Source organism: Tauraco erythrolophus, chromosome W (genome assembly GCF_009769465.1).
Source record: "Tauraco erythrolophus isolate bTauEry1 chromosome W, bTauEry1.pri, whole genome shotgun sequence".
Classification (NCBI taxonomy): domain Eukaryota; kingdom Metazoa; phylum Chordata; class Aves; order Musophagiformes; family Musophagidae; genus Tauraco; species Tauraco erythrolophus.
The window spans coordinates 15,300,205-15,316,369 of NC_141497.1; the positions used below are offsets into that span (position 1 = coordinate 15,300,205).

A 16,165-nucleotide genomic window follows, 5' to 3' on the forward strand; every position below is an offset into this window, starting at 1 on the left:
TGATGCATGCACACGTCTATGTCAGCTGAGACTAGTGATCCAACTGCATGCACATTTCCTCCTTGAGGTACTTTCCATGTTAAATCACTTCAGTAGTAGTAAGATGAAAAATAGATTAAACAAAGTATTTCAGATAACTCAAACTGAATAGGAAATAGAATGTCAAAATGGCAGTAAAACCTTTTTCTGTTGTGTTTAAAAGGGAAGGTCTCTTGTACCAGCAGAATCCTGTATAGAGATACACAGAGAAGGAGAGAATACACCACTTATAATTCCCATTAAACAAGAGCTGATTCATCATGTGAGAAAGTACAAATTACAGAAAACATTAATAATTAATAGAAGAGAAACAACTGGTTTACATGAAAGAAGAGAGAACGCTTCAGTCTGAACACAGTTATTTTGTGAAAGCTGCTACAACAGCCCACAGAACCTCATTCGTATTGGCTTTCATGCATTCAACCTCGGGGTCTAAATCCAAAAGCTGCCGCACTCTCTTTGTGGCTAAATCATATTGCTCATCCAAAAGGGGGGCAAAAGCGTTCTCCAGAACATCTGAAGCATGGGCTAAATAAACGAGTGCCAGCAAGCGCTTGTCCATGCGGTGAGGGTCATTCACCCATTTGTCAAGAACTGCTTCTTGAACCTTCTTGATGAGGCGCTGTTTGATATTGTTGTTAGTGAGAGGGTGCGTAGTCATGTCAAAAAGGAGAAAGTTCTGTTTCTCTGTTGTCAGTACACCTTTTTCCACTAGATTTTTAGCTAACCGTTCACGGACATTTCGCAACTGGTAGTGCAACTTCAATGGGTTCCATGTTTCACCTAAAGAAACAAGCAAAAAAGCCAAGAGTCAGGCAAATTTTAACCTGTGCTATTACAGTGATTCTCCCTCTGCTGCAGAATGAGCTGTCAAATTCATATAGATGACTACTACACTAAGATATTGCGCTCGTGTCAGCATTTATCTGACCTACCCAGATATATGCATAGAGACAGAGACCACAAGAGCCTCTTTGAGGAGTTTCAGTGTACATTTAAAGTTTGGACAAAATGCTAGCTAAGCCATGTCTTGATTAGAAATGTGACAAATAAGCACTCTTGTACTGAGGAAAAGAAAAAAATAATAATTTAAAAAAACATCAAAAAACACCAAACAAAACATCACATACAGTCATGAAGAAAGAGTTAATAAAAACAAAAATAAGCAACACCTCCAATCTTGCCCATCTGTTTACTTCCAGTCTTTTCTCAATCCAGAAGCTGGAAGAAGTGTCATTGCCATTGTTTCTGCCACAGAGACAAGCTAATGCACATCTACCCTATATGTCCTCCTCAATTCTCTAGTTCTTCAGGTTTACATTCTTCCTGTCCCCACCAGGTGAAACAGTGACATGCACTGTGCGAGTGTGGGTGTGCGCATTACACACGGGTACACGTTGTGCAGGGGCTTTGAAGTTTCTATAAAAATGATTTCTAATGTTTTTTTGTTAATAAAGGAGAACTGGGCACTTCAGAGTGTGTGAGAGTATATGCTTACAGAAGGGAATTTTAAAAGCACAAAATCAGCATCAACAGCTACAGAGAAAGCTAAAGTTGCTAAGCACTGAGAAATCCATCTTTGCTTAAGAGTTTACTTAACAAGCTAAAATTTCAGGTCCAGCCTACCTAAGTATTTATTGTAAATATTAAAATCTTCTCCTGATATAAAAGAGCCTGCGCATTTTAAGAGGCAAGGGAAGAAACAACACAAAGCATTTCATAGAATCATAGAATGGTTTGGGTTGGAAGGGACCTTAAAGATCATCTAGTTCCAACTCCCCTGCCATGGGGTCACCTTCCACTAGACCAGGTTGCTCAAAGCCTCATCCAACCTGGCCTTGAACACTTCCAGGGATGGGGCATTCACAACTCCTCTGGGCAACCTGTTCCAGTGTTTCACCACCCTCAGAGTGAAGAATTTCTTGGTTTTGTGTCTGCTTGTACCTTTCTCTCTTGCACTATGTAAACCGCTTTGTCTCCATGGTTTTTCCCCTTTTAAAACCAAAAATAAAACTATAGATTCATTTTTCAAGATTTTTTTTTTTGTTGTTCTCTATTGTTCTAGTGATAAGTAATCAAAACTTAGATACTTTATGCATCTGGAAATGATTTTTTTTATAAAGTTTTTACTTCCAAAAGGATTGATTTCCCATGACATTTGTGTGAGATTTTGTCATGACAGCAAGCAGCAAAAAGCAATATAGGATCTGTAAAGTATAACTGAAATTACATGAAGTGTAAGGGAAAAGCAAAGGGAGGTATGTGAGCTATAAACTCAATTGAAAACCAGTAAATTATAAGATGATAACATCCTTCCTTTTTATTGCAACAGAAGAAAATAATTTAGTGTTGAGATTAAAATAAATAAATAAAGGAGTCTGAATTGGCCTAAGAACATCTTTCCCTAAAAATAGCTTTTTTTCTCAGAAAAGTCACTGATAGCTGCTTTGATAACTTAACTTTGAGAGGGTTTTTTGAGTAATTTTATTTCTAATATTAAACACTGGTGAATATGGCTTAACACTATGTAAATGGTATAAAAAAGAAAAAAGCCTCACATGTAAAGAGCTACCATTTATAATTTTTAAGTGTAGATGGCAGAACCTTTACTCATAGGAGAGAGTTTTTCAGGAAGACTCAGACAGTGATGGATCGATGAGTTAAGTGTTTCTAGGAGATTGTTAGATATTTATGTGAATCCTGCTTTCAGGATAGTGCAATGATTGTAACAACCACAGTAGAACTTTTGAGTTGTTGCCTGGTTGTTGCTGCAGTATGGATTTGGTGATGGGAATGTCCAACTGCCCTAAACCAAACACAGCATGCCTCAATCCCATTCTTAATGCTTGAATGCAATTAACTACATTTGCATGTGCTTCCTGGACTTTTTTTTTCTGTGTGGTCTAATTAAAATGTAGTTTATGTATGTGGACCGGTTGTTCTTCTTTCCACTAATGATTCCTCATCCATTTGTATCTTCTGTGTATACATAACGATTTCTGTATTCCAAGGTAAAGATAGGTTTTAAGGGGTATGTGCTGAAATATGTGCATGCGGTGTCTTTGGAGGAGCAGATAATATACTGGAACAAAAGGAGCATTACAAGAACACCTACAAATTATTTGGAAGCCCTTCAGAAACATGACTGGGAAAGGGAATCATGTTCATCCATTTAGAATAGAGCAATAGCCTGTTCTTATAAGAATAAAAAATACTTAACAAAATAAAATACTTTACTGTATTAGGTTAAAAATAGTATTACCATAGAAACATAGAATGGTTTGGGTTGGAAGGGACCTTAAAGATCATCTAGTCCCAACTCCCTGCCATGGGCAGGGACACCTTCCACTAGACCAGATTGCTCAAAGCCTCATCCAACCTGGCCTTGAACACTTCCAGGGATGGGGCATCCACAAGTTCCCTGGGCAACCTGTTCCAGTGCCTCACCACCCTCAGAGTGAAGAATTTCTTCCTTAGATCTATTTGAAATCCACCCTCTTCCAGGGCTGGAAGGGACCTTCAAAGGTCATCTAGTCCAACCCCCCTGCAAGGAACAGGGACATCTCCAACTAGATCAGGTTGCTCAGGACCTCATCCAACCTGGCCTTGAACGTCTCCAGGGATGGAGCATCCACCACCTCTCTGGGCAACCTGTTCCAGTGTTCTACAACTCTCATGGTAAAAATTTTTTTCCTAATATCCAACCTGAATCTACCTCCCTCTATTTTAAAACCATTACCCCTTGTCCTATCACAACTGGCCCTCCTGAACAGCCTCTCCCCATCTTTCTTGTAGGCCCCCTTGAGGTACTGGAAGACCGCTATAAGGTCACCCCGGAGCCTCCTCTTCTCCAGGCTGAACAGCCCCAACTCTTTCAGCCTGTCCTCATAGGAAAGGTGCTCCAGCCCTCTTATCATCTTCGTGGCCCTCCTCTGGACCCTCTCCAACTGGTCCATGTCCTTCTTATGTTGGGGACTCCAGAACTGGACGCAATACTCCAAGTGAGGTCTCACGAGGGCAGAGTAGAGGGGGAGAATCACCTCCCTCGACCTGCTGGCCACGCTCCTCTTGATGCAGCCCAGGACGCGGTTGGCCTTCTGGGCTGCAAGAGCACATTGCCGGCTCATATTGAGCTTCTCGTCCACCAGTACTCCCAAGTCCTTCTCCTCAGGGCTGCTCTCGATCCATTCTCCGCCCAGTCTGTATTTGTGCCTGGGATTGCCATGACCCAGATGTAGGACCTTGCACTTGGCCTGGTTAAACTTCATGAGGTTGGTACGGGCCCACCTCTCCAGCCTGTCGAGGTCCCTCTGGATGGCATCCCTCCCTTCCAGCGTGTCGACGGCACCACACAGCTTGGTGTCATCGGCGAACTTGCTGAGGGTGCACTCCATGCCACTGTCCACGTCACCGACAAATATGTTGAAGAGAGCCGGGCCCAACACGGACCCCTGAGGGACGCCACTCGTGACCGGTCTCCACTTGGACATCGAGCCGTTGACCACTACTCTCTGAGTGCGGCCATTGAGCCAATTCCTTATTCACCGAGTGGTCCATCCATCAAACCCATGCCTCTCTAGTTTAGAGAGAAGAATGTCGTGCGGGACAGTGTCAAAAGCTTTGCACAAGTCCAGGTAGATGACATCCGTTGGTCGACCCTTGTCCACCGATGCTGTCACCCCATCGTAAAAGGCCACCAAGTTGGTCAGGCACGATCTGCCTTTGGTGAAGCCATGTTGGCTGTCACCCACCACCTCCTTGCTCTCCATGTGCCTTAGCATGGTTCCCAGGAGAATCTGCTCCATGACCTTGCCAGGCACAGAGGTGAGGCTGACCGGCCTGTAGTTGCCCGGGTCCTCCTTGTTCCCCTTTTTAAAAATGGGGGTTATGTTCCTTCTCTTCCAGTCATCGGGGACCTCGCCAGACCGCCACGACTTCTCAAATACAATGGCCAGTGGCTTGGCAACTTCATCCGCCAGTTCCTTCAGGACCCGCGGATGGATCTCATCAGGTCCCATGGACTTGTGCACCTTCAAGTTCCTCAGATGTTCCCGAACCTGCTCTTCAAGTACAGTGGGCGGTGGTTCATCCTCACAGTCCCTGCTAGTTCTTTCCACAGCTTGGGTGGTAAGACAAGAGGCTTTATCAGTGAAGACTGAGGCAAAAAAGTCATTGAGTACCTCAGCCTTCTCTATGTCCCGGGTAGCCAGAGCACCAGTATCCTTCCGGAGGGGGCCTACATTCTCCTTGGACTTCCTTTTGTCCCCTACATACCTATAGAAGCATTTCTTATTGCTTTTTATATCCCTTGCCAAATTCAATTCCTTCAGGGCTTTAGCCTTCCTCACCTGATCCCTGGTCACTCGTACAGCTTCTCTGTATTCCTCCCAGGCTATCTGTCTCCGCTTCCACCCTCTATAGGCTATCCTCTTCATTTTCAGTTGGTCCAGGAGCTCCTTGCTCATCCACGCGGGCTTCCTGGTCTTTTTGCCCGACTTGTTCTTCATCGGGATGCACCTCTGCTGAGCTTGGAGGAGGTGCTCCTTGAATGTGGACCAACTTTCCTGGGCCCCTCGTCCCTCCAGGGCCGCCTCCCAAGGCACTTTGCCCATCAGGTCCTTGAAGAGGCCGAAGTCTGCCTTCTTGAAGTCTAGGGTACAGAGCTTGCTGAATAGTTTCCTTGCTGCCCCGTGGATCTTGAACTCCACCGTGTCGTGGTCACTGCAGCCAAGGCTGTCCTTAAGTTTCACATCGCCCACCAGTCCCTCCCTGTTGGTGAGCACAAGGTCAAGCATGGCACCCCTCCTTGTCGGCTCCTCTATCACCTGCAGGAGGAAGTTGTCGTCCACGCATTCTAGGAACCTCCTGGACTGCCTGTGCCCTGCCGTATTGTCTCTCTAACAGATGTCAGGGTGGTTGAAATCCCCCATGAGGACCAGGGCTTGTGACCGCGAGGCTGCTCCTATCTGGCTATAAAGCGCCTCATCTGCTCTGTCCTCCTGGCCAGGTGGCCTGTAACAGACCCCTACTGTAACATCCCCTATCTGTCCCCGTCCTCTAATCTTGACCCATAAGCTCTCTGTCAGCTCCTCCTCCGACCCCAGGCGAAGCTCCACGCACTCCAGCTGGTTGCTGACGTAGAGAGCGACACCCCCTCCTCGTCTCCCCTTCCTGTCCTTTCTAAAAAGCTTATACCCCTCCATGTTGACACTCCAGTCATAGGAGTCGTCCCACCACGTCTCCGTGATGCCAATAAGGTCGTAGCCCTGCTCATGTGCACGCATCTCCAGCTCATCCTGTTTATTTCCCATGCTGCGTGCGTTGGTGTACATACACTTTAGCTGGGCTCCCGACAAAGCCGACTCGCTGGCTGGAGCGACAGGGGTTCTCTTGGATGGCAGTGTAAGTTCATTTGAACATACCTGCGATCCTTCCTCAGCCTCTGGACCCTCGGTGCTGGCACTGGCGCCATGCTGACAGCAGTGGGCTGAACTGTGCTCCCCCTCCCCCAGCAATACTAGTTTAAAGCTCTTTGCACAAGTCTGGCAAGCCTTTGTCCAAGCACCTTCTTCCCTTTCTCGGTTAGGTGCACGCCATCTGCCCCTAGCAACCCAGGCTTCTCAAAAATTACCCCATGGTCAAAATACCCAAAGCCCTGGCTGTAGCACCAGTCCCTGAGCCATGAGTTAACCTGCCAGATACGTTTGGCCCTTGCAGGTCCCTGCCCCTCGACTGGGAGCACTGATGAGAACACTATCTGTGCCCCAGAGTCCTTGACTGCTGCACCCAGGGCCCTGAAGTCCCTTTTGATGTTTTTCAGGTTGCTGCCAGCTGTATCACTGGCACCCACATGAAACACCAGTAGTGGGTAATAGTCTGTGGGCCGTATGAGGCTAGGTATTCTCTCAGTAACATCCCTGATACGAGCGCCCAGGAGACAGCATACCTCCCGAGACAGCGCATCGGGTCGGCAGATGGGTGCCTCCATACCTCTTAGGAGGGAGTCACCCACTACCACCACGCGCCTTTTTTTCTTGGTGGCGCTAGTTACCACACTTAATGAGTTGTCATAGTTTAGCTAAGCTACCACATGGACGCTTGCTCACTCCTTCCCCCTCCATGGGATGGGGAGGAGAATCGGAAGAAAAAGGTAAAACTCGTGGGTTGGGATAAGGACACTTTAATAGGACAGCACAAAGAGAGAAGAAATAACAACAATAATACTAATAGAAGAACAATACAATGCGAGTGATGCACAATGCAATTGCTCACCACCCAGAACTCGATACCCAGCCCGCTCCTGAGTTGTGATCCCCCTCCCCCGGCCAACTCCCCAGTATATATACTGAGCATGACATCATATGGTATCAAATATCCCCTTGGCTAGTTTGAGTCAGCTGTCCTGGCTGTGACTCCTCCCAGCTTCTTGTGAAAATTAACTCTATCCCAGCCCAACCCAGGACAAGAGTACAGGTCAGTTTGTTCATTGCAGCTCTTCCAGACATCTTGTAACTCAGTCCCATAGAAAAGGGAGAGGTTGCTAGGTGGCCGTGCTCTATAACTGTTGCTCCATTTAAGTTTTTTCTACATGTGTTGTGGTTTAGGCCATTCCAGCAACTAAACTCACAGCCGCTCACTCACCCTCCCCCACCTCCCGAGATGAGGAAGAGAATTAAAGGAGAATAGAGACCCGTGGGTTGAGATAAGAACAATTTACTACTACTGCTACCGATATATATGTACAGATATGTACAATGACCAAAATATACAAACGAGTGATGTACGGTGTAATTGCTCACCACCCCTTGACTGAGGCCCGTCTCGTCCCGAATTAACGATCCCAAAACAGATAAGTCCTGATACCGCAATCCCGGATGAGCGAGAGGCCCGAAAATAGAGAGCGAGACAGAGAGAGCACTCCGAGAGCCCCGGAAGAGCAAAGGGCCTTCTTTCCGGCTGACCCTCATTTTTAAACTGGGCATGACGCTGCATGATATGGAATACTTCATTGGCCAGTTTGGCCCTCAATCCTAAGTCCAAGTTCAAATCACAAGGAGAGTCACGGATCCCCTGTTCTGGCTAAGCTCCCCCCTGTCCTGTTGTGCTCCTGCACACTGGCAAGAACCCGGCAAGCTGAAAAGTCCTTGAGGCCTCAGTGCCAACTATAAACATCAGTGCACTGTCAGCGTTCTTCTCAGAGCAAGTCTCAGACTAAAACCAAAACACGGAGCTCTTCTGGCTGCTAAAAAGAAGAGCTAACTGTGTCCCAGCTGAAACCAGGACAACATGTAAGGATTTTTATGGTTGGTTGGGTTTTTTTTCCCCTTTTTGGAGTTCTCCCAGTACAAGTTGGGAATCTATTAAAATACTGCAATGCACACAGCTGCTCCTGTCCTCTATACAACATGCCACAACTAAACAAACTGAAGTAGCTATAGAGACACAGCACCTACTTCTGTAGTTCAGATAATTATATTTAGTAAGATAAAATACTTATTTGGTCTGTAACTAATTCCTTATTTGCTGAAAGAAAACTCACATAAAGTACACTGACATAATTGTCATGTACTGCAGTCTCCTGCAACAGGAAATATTTCTGGTTTTATTTATGCTTTTGTTGGTGAAGACTAAAATGTCATTTGTGAGAGTGAAGTAATGTTAAATCACTTCATTAGGTACAGAAATTCTCTTGGATCTTTGCTACTCATGTTTAGTTTTCAGAAAATTCATTTATTGCTGAAGATTTAGTGTTACAGCATAGCTTTTTGTCCAAATAGTTAGAATCACAGAATGGTTTGAGTTGGAAGGGACCTTAAATGTTATCTAGTTCCAACCCCTCTGCCACAGGCAGGGACACCTTCCACTAGAACAGGTTGCTCAAAGCCCCATACAATCTGGCCTTGAACACCTCCAGGGATGGGGCATCCACAAGTTCTCTGGGCAACCTGTTCCAGTGATTCACCACCCTCAATGTAAAAAATTTCTTCCTTAGATCTAATGAAATCTTCCCTCTTTCAGTTTAAAGCCATTTCCCCTTGTCCTATCACCATATACCCTTGTTAAAAGTCCTTCTCCAGCTTTCCCGTAGGCCCCCTTTAAGTACTGGAAGGCTGCTATAAAATCTCCCTGGAGCCTTCTCTAGGCTGAACAACCCCAACTCTCTGTCTGCCTTCATGGAGGGGTGCTCCAGCCCTCTGATCATCTTCGTGGCCCTCCTCTGGACTCGTTCCAGTAGCTCCATGTCCTTCTTGTGTTGGGGACTCCAGAGCTGAACACAGTACTCCAGGTGGGGTCTCACAAGAGCAGAGTAGAAGGGCAGAATCACCTCCCTCGACCTGCTGGCCATGCTTCTTTGGATGCAGCCCAGGATACGGCTGGCTTTCTGGGCTGCCAGCGCACATTTCCAGCTCATGCTGAGCTTCTCATCAACCAAATCCCCCAAGTCCTTTTCCTCGGGGCTGCTCTCAATCTATTCTCCACCCAGCCTGTACTAGTGCTTGGGATTGCCCCAACCCACGTGCAGGACCTTGCACTTGGCCTTGTTGAACTTCATTAGGTTCGCACAGGCCCACCTCTGAACCCTGTCAAGGTCCCTCTGGATGGCATCCCTTCCTTCTAGCGTGACAACCACACCACACAGCTTGGTGTCATCAGCAAACTTGCTGAGGGTGCACTCAATCCCACTGTCCATGTTGCTGACAAAGATATTAAACAGCACTGGCCCCAACACCGACCCTTGAGGAACACCACTCGTCACTGGCCTCCTCTTAGACATCAAGCCATTGACCACAACTCTTTGAGTGTGACCATCCAGCCAATTCCTTATCCACTTGAGTGGTCCATCCGTCAAATCCATGTCTCTCCAATTTAGACACAAGGATGTTGTGCAGGACAGTGTCAAATACAATGTAATTTCTTACATTGATTTGTTTTTCTTATAAATTATGTGGGAATATCTATATCAGAAAGCTCAAAAAATCATTGGCATAATAATAATAATAATGCTTCAAGGTTTCTCCCATTGTGGTGGAAGATGATGTACACTGTATCCAAATAACCGACAAGTAAACAAATGAGATGACACTAATTATATAGTGAAAGGTAGAGAACCCACTCATGCCTGAACTCGACAAGTCCCTGTAGGAATCACATTCTCATTGAATGTGATTCCCCAGCTCGGTCATGAATGAAGCTATCACATACTAAAAAAAAATAAAAGGAAATAGTCATCTCCTTACAGTGTTTCACAGGGCAAAGGTAATTTCCTAGATATTTCTAAATTTCTTAGGTGAATGTGGCTATACGATAATAAAAATCAGTACCATGTTGACACCTTGTGATCAATCTCCTCAGTTACACAGGCGCTTGCTTGTTCAAACACACGCAGATGTTTGTTACATCTACAGGAAAACCTGATATTTTGATCCAAACTTCTGTATCCCCTATACTTGCTTCCCTTGAAAGCTATCTTATAAATAAGATCAGCCTAGCAAACATCGTCTTAAATGTCCGTATAAATATTTCCATGATGGCTTTGAATGCTAACTTCAAGCAGCATTCTTCGCATCACTGATAATTATGGATAGAGCAGCTACTTTCCAGGATCAGGCCCTAAAGCAAAATTCTAAGAGTTTATCAAAAACTCAAAACAAAACATCAAAAATATTTTTCTTCAAAGAGCAGTTCTCTAAACCATGGGAAATGCCAAGAACCCTAATACTATCCAAGAACTAGTAATTAAATACCTGTGTGTAAGTAAAAATTTTTGATTTAAGTCTCAGTCACAGCACTGATGATAACTATCTTCCCAGAGCCAAAGCTTAGCAGAGTCAGGAAAACCTTAGCTTAGCTCAAGAAAACCTACAACATTGTTCATTCATTAGTTGACCTTTTTTGAATCAGTACTAACTTGATGTGCTCCACACTGTGAGAGAAGGTAAAATGTCAGCACAAATTATGTATTTGGGACAAGAAAAATTAATTGGTTTTGCAGGCTGTAAAAGCAAAGGAGAGCTGTGCAAGAACTAAACTGCAAGGCTACACAGCAGTCATGCCCCCTACTGACAACGGCTGCTTTGTTCTCCTCTCTCCTCCCTCTGCCCGACAGTCAAGGAGCAAGAGGGGAAGGATGGCAAGGGGACCTAGTATGAACTGCATGCGAGTATGCAAGGAAGGTTGATTCAGGTGGTGCAGGACAAATGGGAAGAACATAAAGAAAACAAGAAGACAGAGAAAGCTGGAGAGATTTTGCTCATTTTTTAAATTCTTACTTATCCGTTGTTACAAGTAACAAGTAGATTTAGACAGACAACTTCAAGTCTCATTACCCCTACCTCCCAAAGTCATATTGTTGACAAAACAGTGGGTTTTTTCCCCTGCACTGTTTGCACGACTAAGTACAGCTCTGATCTGCTCCAGGGAAGCTGCATTTTGTGTGTTTTGTAAAAACAGACAAACCTTAGTGATGAATTTTGGCTACAGAAAAAAGAAAAAAAAAGAAAGAAACAAACAAACCAATAAAAGCACTACATGTTAAAAGATGATCATTGTTAATTTCAGTTTAATTTATGCAGCCTGAGAATACAAACATTGGTGAGGTATATGAAAAGTGTTTACTGCAATGTAAAGTAAAGATGTGATGTAATGTAATGTAAATGTAAAGATGAAATCTAATTGACATTTCATTTTTTTTGGCAACAATTTATTAGCTTTACAGGAAGAACCGTGTGCAAAGTACTCATTTTGAAGACTTTGTTTTGAACAACTAGAAGTATCTAATATTTGAAAATATTTGTTACATTTCTCCAGTTAATAGAAAAACAGAAAGAACTCCTGACTATTGTTTCTTTATGATTAATGGCCACATCACCCTCAATTTCTAAACAGTGAGCTCCTTATCTCCTTTCTTCATCAAAAGATCTGAATACTGAATCCATATGGCTATACTCCAAACTTCCACTAACCCTCATTTCCAATTACAGAGAAAGGCAGTTACAGTTCTCCAATTACAGAGAAAGTGCATCTCCAGGGTGCAGTCCTGATTTACTTCAGAGTCAGTGGAAGACACCTCTTCCACAGAGTAGAGATGTCCTCTGACACTTCCATCTAGATCCTTTCTGTACCAAGTTAAGTCAAAAGCAACAGTTACTTATATTTGATTAAAGGCTACAGTCAATGGGAGACTACTCTAGAGGACAGACTAATTAACTTTTTTGTGTACTTTCTCCCCCAAAATCCTACAGTATAATATCTAGTGATGCCAGATAATTAGCTTTATTGGGGGGGGGGAAGCAAATACATTATGTTCAAGGCTTACCACTAAGCAGTTCAATCCAATTTTGTACTGTTTCAGGAAGTTGAGTCTCTTTTATATGTTTCAGAGCTTCATCAAGCAGAACATCCCCTGTAGGAGCATCTGACTTGCAAATCACCTAGGATAGAATAAAACACAGTCAGTACTTTGACTTAATTCATATACCATAAACATCCAACAATAAAAACTGAAAAAATCTACCTGTTATCAGAACCAATGAAAATTTTAAGGAGTAAGGAGTCTTCTCTAAGAATATGCAAGTTTAAAAAAACCCTAGATGTTAAAAAAACTATTTAGGATTTTAATTACAAAGCTACGTTAAGACTTAAGTTATCTATAACCTAAATTAACCTTAATTGACTAAAACTATAGTATTAATAACATGCTTAATACCTAATTTTTAAAGGAAGATAATCCATTAATCTGGCCAGGTTCTTTGCTTTCTCTCCAAAACAAAGTATACTACAGTGTTAAATTGCTCTCTGATGGCAGTCAATTTTACAGTTTCAAGTCAATTTATTCAAAATACTGCAGTTAAACAATTGGGCCACATGGAACTGAGAAATCAATGAGAAAGTGAAAAAGCAGGAAAACTGTTTTTCTTCATCTATATATTGAGGGATAAAAATAGTTTCAAGAAAACATCTATAAGTTTTACAGCTCTGAAGAACATGTTGACCAGCAGCACTACCTATGTTCCATTCACTAACAGTTAAAATAGATGTATTAGGCAAAATATGTACGTACCAATAAACCCCTTAATATGCAATAATAAATGCAATATCACTTAAGTTTGTTATTTAAAAACTTCTAAAATTATTTGTGTTCTTCCTCCAAGAGGGCACAAGAGAGAGGAAGAAAAAAATAATAATTCACAGTAGCATAATAAAATTTAAGAATTTGAGTAACTGCTTGTTTACCAGTATAAGTACTTATATAAACCATGTACAAATACCATTTTTTCTGGTTAGAAAAACAAGAACATCAAATTAAAACATATAGATTTAACTAAACCAAGTCAATATGCTTGAATACAAACAAAACAACAACAAAATTCTATCTTTCTTTAAAAAAAGAAAAAATACTACTGTTTTAAAGCTATTTATGAAAATAATTATTAAATCTGGCAATTTAAATAGTTTTACAAGTTAGCACTTTATAAGCATCGGGTAAAAAGATAACAGGCAATTGACAGAAAAATTAACACCTCAAATCAATTCCACATATACAAGAGAAGCAGCAGGTCAAAGATCTTATTTTTAGTAAAGCTTCACATAAGTCAGAAAGGTGTCCCGGAAAAGCTTTAAGTGTCCTATTGAAATAAATCCCGAGTTCAGTTCTGTTCCGTAGTTCTAATAATCCTTACTACAAATAATGAAAGACTACAATATATTTTTATAGGGTCTGCAGATGACACTGAAATGAGTTGCAACAGTAAGACAGTGTCCAAGTTTTAGCTGGGAACAGGTTAGCTCTTCTTTTTAGCAGCTAGAAGAGCTCCATGATTGGTTTTACTCAGAGGCTCGCTCTGAGAAGAATGCTGATAGCAAGTTGATGTTTGTGGTTGGACGTGAGACTCCAAGGACTTTTCAGTGTGCCGGAGTGCAGAAGCACGGTGGGATAAGGGGGGAAGCATAGTTGGGACAAGGGGGACACGATTCTCCTTGTGATTTGTGGTGAAACTTAAGACTGAGGGCCAAACTGGCCAATTAGTATTCCATATCATGCAGCGTCATGCCCAGCAGAAGAAGTTTTTGAGAAAGGTGAAAAGATAATCCAAATCCTTCTGAAAGCAGGCTTTGCCATAAAACAGAGTAAGGTCAAGGGACCTGCACAAGAGATTCAGTTTTTGGGAGTAAAATGGCAAGATGGGCGTCGTCAGATTCCGATGGACGTGATTAATAAAATAACAGCTATGTCCCCACCAACCAACAAAAAGGAAGCACAAGCTTTCTTAGGCATTGTGGGTTTCTGGCGAATGCATATTCCCGACTACAGCCAGATTGTGAAACCCCTCTAACAAGTAACCCGAAAGAAGAACAGTTTTGAATGGGGCCCAGAGCAAAAACAAGCCTTCGAACAAATTAAACAAGAAATAGTCCATGCGGTAGCCCTGGGACCAGTCCGGACAGGACAAAATGTCAAAAACGTGCTCTACACTGCAGCCGGGGAGAATGGTCCTTCCGGAAGTCTCTGGCAAAAAGCGCCAGGGGAGACGCGAGGTCGACCTCTTGGGTTTTGGAGTCGAGGATACAAAGGATCCGAAGTCAACTATACTCCAACTGAAAAAGAGATACTGGCAGCATATGAAGGAGTCTGAGCTGCTTCTGAAGTGATTGGTACGGAAGCACAGTTGCTCCTGGCACCCCGATTGCCAGTGCTCGGCTGGATGTTCAAAGGGAGCGTCCCGTCTACACACCACGCAACTGATGCCACATGGAGCAAGTGGATCGCGCTGATCACACAAAGAGCTCGGATAGGAAACCTCAATCGCCCAGGAATTTTGGAAGCGATTACTAACTGGGCTGAAGGTAAAGACTTTGGAATGTCACCAGAGGAGGAGGAGGTGACACGTGCTGAGGAGGCTCCACCTTATAATGAACTATCAGACAATGAGAAGAAATACGCTCTGTTTACCGACGTATCCTGTCGCCTTGTAGGAAAACATCGAAAATGGAAAGCTGCTGTATGGAGTCCTACTCGACGGGTCGCAGAAGCTACCGAAGGAGAAGGCGAATCAAGTCAGTTTGCAGAGGTGAAAGCCATCCAACTGGCTTTAGACATCGCTGAACGAGAAAAGTGGCCAATGCTCTATCTCTATACCGACTCTTGGATGGTAGCAAATGCCCTGTGGGGATGGCTACGGCAATGGAAGCAGAGCAGCTGGCAACGCAGAGGTAAACCCATCTGGGCTGCCCCGTTGTGGAAAGACATTGCTGCTCGAGTAGAGAAGCTGATTGTAAAAGTACGACATGTAGATGCCCATGTACCCAAGAGTCGGGCCACAGAAGAACATGAAAACAATCAACAGGTGGATCAGGCCGCCAAGATTAAAGTGGCTCAGGTGGATCTGGACTGGCAACATAAAGGTGAAAAATTTCTAGCTCGTTGGGCCCATGATGCCTCAGGCCATCAAGGAAGGGACGCCACATACAAATGGGCTCGCGATCGAGGGGTGGACCTAACTATGGACACTATTGCAGAGGTGATCCATGAATGTGAAACATGTGCTGCAATCAAGCAAGCCAAGCGGTTAAAACCTCTTTGGAATGGAGGGCGTTGGTTGAAATATCAATATGGAGAGGCTTGGCAAATTGATTATATCACACTTCCACAAACTCGCAGTGGCAAGCGTTACGTGCTTACAATGGTGGAAGCGACCACTGGATGGCTGGAAACCTATGCTGTGCCCCATGCCACCGCCCGGAACACGATCTTGGGCCTTGAAAAGCAAGTCTTGTGGCGACATGGCACCCCAGAAAGAATTGAGTCGGACAACGGGACTCATTTCCGTAACAATCTTATAGACACCTGGGCCAAAGAGCATGGCATCGAGTGGGTATATCACATCCCCTATCATGCACCAGCTTCTGGGAAGATTGAACGATATAATGGATTGCTAAAAACCACACTGAAAGCAATGGGTGGTGGAACCTTTAAACATTGGGATACGCATTTAGCAAAAGCCACCTGGTTAGTCAACACTAGAGGCTCTGCAAATCGAGCTGGTCCTGCGCAATCGGAACTTCTACGTACTGTAGAAGGAGATAAAGTCCCTGTAGTGCACATGAGGAATATACTCGGGAAGACAGT

General features: G+C 43.8%; 1 protein-coding gene across 1 annotated transcript in view; it reads right to left on the minus strand.

Moving 5' to 3' along the window:
- Positions 1–397: 397 nt before the first annotated feature.
- The window catches only part of LOC147526233 (Golgi phosphoprotein 3), a 53,966-nt gene continuing 38,198 nt past the window's right edge, over positions 398–16,165 (minus strand). The window contains exons 3-4 of the mRNA XM_086630106.1: positions 12,356–12,470; positions 398–822 (exon numbers count right to left, since the gene is read on the minus strand). Coding sequence (XP_086486232.1) covers positions 398–822; positions 12,356–12,470 — 540 coding nt within the window. The remainder of the gene's footprint in view (positions 823–12,355; positions 12,471–16,165) is intronic.